Raw genomic sequence first — 5,770 nt, 5'->3', positions numbered from 1 at the left:
GGTCGCGTGGACCGCCGTCGGCCTCATGCTGCTGCCCCGGGGTCTGCACTACCCGGTGAGAGCCCTCAGGTACGTGCCGGATGCCTCTTCTTTTTTCCTTGTAATTTGACACGAGCTCTGGTCTGTTGATGGTTTGGGGGATATTTGGACATACCGTGTTTGATCGCATAATGGACCGCATTTCACCTGGAGCGTTCCCTCTGAGGGGAGGGGAGGCAGCGAGCCGGAGGGTGCATCTCGTTGCTGTGCTGAGGCTCACACCCACGCGGGTGATGGCAGCTCCCCGGCTCCCTGACTCGTGACAGAGCGCCCTGGGCTCGGGGCTGCCTAGAGTTTCTACTTCATTCTGTACTTCCTTCCACTGGAGCCAAACACGGCTGCGGAGGTATTCGCGGTGCTGATGAGATAAGAGTTAGGGCTCAGAAATGAATGGTCAGGGGTGGAAGATGTGATGACATTCAGGGCTTTCTTTTCTTGGGTTCAAGGCGAGGCTTTGGCCTCGTGGAAGCTCAGAGGATGGGTGTCTGCGGAGGGGACGCTCTGTGAGGCCGCCCGGTCGGTCGCCGCGTCGGGCTGAGCGCCTGCCTGCGTGTCGTGCACAGGTGAGGGGCTCCTGTCCCTGCACTGTGCTTGCTGACCCCGAGGCGTACGCTGTCACGCACGCTGTCATGCACGAGGTGCGAACGTAGGCCTGCCCAGCACCGGGCATCGAGAGCTCAGGGGCACTTCTGGAGGAGCCTGCACTGGGCCAAGTCGTAGTGAGTCAGAAGCCAGGTGACTGAGTGTAGGGAGGCTCTCCCACGGAGAGAAAGCCCTGATGGGCATCGTCGTGAGGCAGGCATGAGAGGGGCGGCATGGACAGCGTGAGAGGGGCGGCGTGGACAGCGTGAGAGGGGCGGCATGGACAGCGTGAGAGGGGGGCATGGGCCGCGTGAGAGGGGCGGCATGGACAGCGTGAGAGTGGCGGCATGGACAGCGTGAGAGGAGCGGGCATGGACAGCGGGAGAGGGGCGGCATGGACAGCGTGAGAGTGGCGGCATGGACAGCGTGAGAGGAGCGGGCATGGACAGCGGGAGAGGGGCGGCATGGACAGCGTGAGAGTGGCGGCATGGACAGCGTGAGAGGAGCGGGCATGGACAGCGGGAGAGGGGCGGCATGGACAGCGTGAGAGTGGCGGCATGGACAGCGTGAGAGGAGCGGGCATGGACAGCGGGAGAGGGGCGGCATGGACAGCGTGAGAGTGGCGGCATGGACAGCGTGAGAGGAGCGGGCATGGACAGCGGGAGAGGGGCGGCATGGACAGCGTGAGAGTGGCGGCATGGACAGCGTGAGAGGAGCGGGCATGGACAGCGGGAGAGGGGCGGCATGGACAGCGTGAGAGTGGCGGCATGGACAGCGTGAGAGGAGCGGGCATGGACAGCGGGAGAGGGGCGGCATGGACAGCGTGAGAGTGGCGGCATGGACAGCGTGAGAGGAGCGGGCATGGACAGCGGGAGAGGGGCGGCATGGACAGCGTGAGAGTGGCGGCATGGACAGCGTGAGAGGAGCGGGCATGGACAGCGGGAGAGGGGCGGCATGGACAGCGTGAGAGTGGCGGCATGGACAGCGTGAGAGGAGCGGGCATGGACAGCGGGAGAGGGGCGGCATGGACAGCGTGAGAGTGGCGGCATGGACAGCGTGAGAGGAGCGGGCATGGACAGCGGGAGAGGGGCGGCATGGACAGCGTGAGAGTGGCGGCATGGACAGCGTGAGAGGAGCGGGCATGGACAGCGGGAGAGGGGCGGCATGGACAGCGTGAGAGTGGCGGCATGGACAGCGTGAGAGGAGCGGGCATGGACAGCGGGAGAGGGGCGGCATGGACAGCGTGAGAGTGGCGGCATGGACAGCGTGAGAGGAGCGGGCATGGACAGCGGGAGAGGGGCGGCATGGACAGCGTGAGAGTGGCGGCATGGACAGCGTGAGAGGAGCGGGCATGGACAGCGGGAGAGGGGCGGCATGGACAGCGTGAGAGTGGCGGCATGGACAGCGTGAGAGGAGCGGGCATGGACAGCGGGAGAGGGGCGGCATGGACAGCGTGAGAGTGGCGGCATGGACAGCGTGAGAGGAGCGGGCATGGACAGCGGGAGAGGGGCGGCATGGACAGCGTGAGAGTGGCGGCATGGACAGCGTGAGAGGAGCGGGCATGGACAGCGGGAGAGGGGCGGCATGGACAGCGTGAGAGTGGCGGCATGGACAGCGTGAGAGGAGCGGGCATGGACAGCGGGAGAGGGGCGGCATGGACAGCGTGAGAGTGGCGGCATGGACAGCGTGAGAGGAGCGGGCATGGACAGCGGGAGAGGGGCGGCATGGACAGCGTGAGAGTGGCGGCATGGACAGCGTGAGAGGAGCGGGCATGGACAGCGGGAGAGGGGCGGCATGGACAGCGTGAGAGTGGCGGCATGGACAGCGTGAGAGGAGCGGGCATGGACAGCGGGAGAGGGGCGGCATGGACAGCGTGAGAGGGGCGGCATGGACAGCGTGAGGCAGCGTAGGCCATGCAGTGAGTCAGGCTGATCGTGCACAGGGCGGGGCGGAAGCCAGTGCAGCTGAGGGGGTGCTCCCTGGCGATGCCGAAGGAGCTCTGTACCCGGTGCTCGGGCCTGCAGGTAGTGCGTGGGTGCAGAGCGGGGCCGAGGCCGTGGGGGCCGGGAGGATGTGGGAATGTCACCTGGGTTGCACTGCAGCTCACCAGGGCGCAGTGACCCCTCAGCCCAAGCTGCGTGCTGCCCTGTGGGAGCACGGGCCCCGCTTTGCCAGCTCTCCTGCTTTTCTAAAAAAGCTAGGAATGCGGATGAGAATGTGATTCTTGTGATTTTTAAATGTTGCCAACTGATCTGAAAATTAAAATATTCAACAAGCAAAAACCAAAGCCGAGACCAAGGACACCCACAGGCAGCGGATGTGGCCCATCGTGTCTGGCAAGGGGTGGGTCCGGGGGAGGGGCAGGGGCAGGAGCCCAGTCCTCAGATGTCGCAGTGGTCCAGGCTGGAGGTGAGGAGCACCTGGCGTGAGGCCTGGAAGGGGAGCTAATGAATATTCATGAGGCGAGCGGGGCTGTGGGGAAGGAGACTGGGAGCTGGTGGTTTGTGGACCTGTGACTGCGTGTGGGGTGATGTCACGGGCTCAGAGGGACCCGGGTCAGGACAGAGCCCTGTGCAGAGGGTGTGGGTGAGGCTGAGCGGGCAGGGCAGCGGGGAGGGGCTGAGGCTGGCTGATGGCTCTGCCGGGGTCCCGGAGGCCCTCGGTGGGAGGAGGCTGACCACTACCCTCCTCCAGGCCCTGCTCATGGCCAGGCCGGCATCCTGAGGGCCAGGCGGACCCTCCTCCTCCTCCCCTTCCACCAGCCGCCCGGCCAGGAGCAGAGGGGCTGCCGCCTGCACAGTGGCCTGTCAGCCTTGCCGCATGTTGTTACCGTGAGCGCCGTCAACGTGCACACGACCGCCTCCCGCCACGCGGCTGGTGGGCGATGGCGTGAAGGACGAGGGGAAGACAGGAGTGTATTTATAGGCTAAGGAACGGGACAGAGAAACAGCACCCTGGTGTCTACCGTGCTTTCCGGCTCTCCAAGAACTGTGGGAGTTTGTTTTTATAACGTACGGCAGCTGTCTTTTTGTTTCTGTACTTACTGAACACTTACTATGGGCGCTCGCTGCGCTGAGCTCTGGATGCGAGTGTCTCCTGTAACCTGTGCGGTGACCTGGTGAGGTAGGTGCTAGCTGCCTTCGGGTTCTCACGTGAGCAGGTCGGGCTCGGCACGGGGGGAGGAATTGCCCGGTCCCCACGGTGGGCGGACTCGGATCCGGGCTGTGCCGGCATCCCCCACAGAGGCCGGGCGGGTGCTCAGAGGAGACGGTTTGGAAACCACGTCAGCGGTCCCTGGGCTAACACATCAGCCCCCAGGATCTTTACAGGGAAAAGCCTTTCAGGCCCCGATCCCCCAGAAAAATGCACTCGGGACCCCCGCTGGTGATTCCATGCTCACTCCCATGGGGGAGTCTCCCTTAAATTAACATGTGAACGGCCCGGAAACATCTTAGTGCTCATTTATAAATGATTTGGTTAAGACCTTGTTCATTGTCATTAGCATTTGTATGAGAGGCTTCCCTTTGGGACTCCCTGGTAGGAAAGCACTTCCGTCCTGAGCACGCGGCAGAGCGAGAGCTGGTGTAACTCACACACACACACACACACACACACACACACACACACACGCACACACGCCCTGGGCACGTCGCTCCCTCCAGGGGCGGCCACTCCGCAGCGGAGGCCAGGCCGTGCCGCAGAGCCTCCTGCTTTCGGTCTGGACGGTGAGCAGTGAGCGGCGAGTCCCCGAGGCCCGCCTCTCAGTGCCGAGAAAAGCAGCCCGTCCCACACCAGGAAGCCAGGCCTGCGCCGTCCCCTGGGCGGTTCAATCACCGGGAACGAAGACGCACTGACATCTCTACTGGACTGACCCTCAGAAGCCGTATTAGGGCCTGAGGTCCATTAGGATGGACCCGAGGAGGGGCGTGTGCCAGCAGGCCCGCGCTGCGTGTTCCAAGTACCGCGTTCACCAGAGCAGCATGATAGCGTGGTCCCGGCTTAGCATGTATAGCGTGATACACAGGAAGTGAGGAACTATGACCACTGCTGTCCAAGAAACGTATTTTCAAAGTCTTGGGAGTTGAGCTGAATAACCCGATACGGCCAGGAACCTAGCAGCCAAATGCCGTGTCTTAGGAACGTGAAGAAGTGGCTGACGTCCCGAAGGCTGGCGTTCAAGTACCTGACTGAGGAGGAGTACCGGGAGCAAGCTGCCGCCGAGACCACCCGGGCCCTGGAGGAGCTGCGCCAGGCCTGCCGCCGGCCCGACTTCCCGTCCTGGCTGGTCATGTCCAGGCTCCAGGCGCCGAAAAAGTAAGCCCCGCTCAGCCCCGGGCCCGGGTTCGAGTCGCTGCGAGGGTCTGTGATGGCTGGTGCAGACCCCGCGTTAGAAGGCAAGCGAGGCTGCCAGAGCCGCTCCCCTGGTGCTCTGGCCCTGGCCCAGGCAGAACTGTGAGTGTCAGAGCAACAGCTCGGCTCCTACCGGGAAGGGGCTCCTACAAGGAAGGGGCTCATACGGGAAGGGGCTCCTACAAGGAAGGGGCTCATATGGGAAAGCGGGAGGTGACGCCCAGAGGAGCCGGAGGGTGGGACGGGCTGCGGCCCTGCTTCTGCTGGTCTGGGCAGTGATGCTGGAGTTCACCCCAAGGCCTCTCTGCCGCCATCCTCCCCTCTGCTCCCCTCCTGCAGGCTTCAGTCAGACCCCCTGCCCTCAGGGAAAGGTTGGAGGGGAAGTGTCGACGGTAAAATAAGGAACAAATCCAGACTCAGGAGAGAAGAGAGCGTTAGGGAGCAGAGCGGGTCTCGGTAGCGCTGGGCTGGCGTCTGCCCCCCCCCCCCCCCTCCGCCGCCCTCCCGGAAGGTCCGTCGGCTTCCACCTCCCGTGTAGACACCACTCTCATTGCCGCCGCATGTACTTCTCTAAAGAGGACACGGAGCAAGGGAGCTGATTTCTTCCCAGCAAACCTTTCCGTGGTCACATGAACTTTCTTTAAAACAAACACAAAATACTTAATAGGTTTGCAGACTTTGTCCTTGGAGGAAGCCACTTGTCGCCCGAAGAAGTGCGTCTTCACGAAGAGTACAGCCTGGGGGGCGCCTTCCTGGAGGAGCAGCTCTTTAACCTGGGGCAGGGGCAGCGGCCTGAGTG

General features: G+C 63.5%; 1 protein-coding gene across 1 annotated transcript in view; it reads left to right on the top strand.

Moving 5' to 3' along the window:
* NEMP2 (nuclear envelope integral membrane protein 2) overlaps window positions 1-5,768 on the top strand; it is a gene marked incomplete at its 3' end in the record, with an annotated part of 16,595 nt that extends 10,827 nt beyond the window's left edge. The window contains exons 8-10 of the mRNA XM_014544765.1: window positions 8-69; window positions 4,759-4,935; window positions 5,639-5,768. Of these exons, the coding sequence (XP_014400251.1) occupies window positions 8-69; window positions 4,759-4,935; window positions 5,639-5,768 (369 nt within the window). The remainder of the gene's footprint in view (window positions 1-7; window positions 70-4,758; window positions 4,936-5,638) is intronic.
* Window positions 5,769-5,770: the final 2 nt, after the last annotated feature.

The sequence above is a fragment of the Myotis brandtii genome, unplaced genomic scaffold (assembly GCF_000412655.1).
Source record: "Myotis brandtii unplaced genomic scaffold, ASM41265v1 scaffold381, whole genome shotgun sequence".
Taxonomy (NCBI): domain Eukaryota; kingdom Metazoa; phylum Chordata; class Mammalia; order Chiroptera; family Vespertilionidae; genus Myotis; species Myotis brandtii.
Note: the sequence above shows the minus strand (reverse complement) of the source record. Positions and strands in the feature narration are given on the sequence as shown.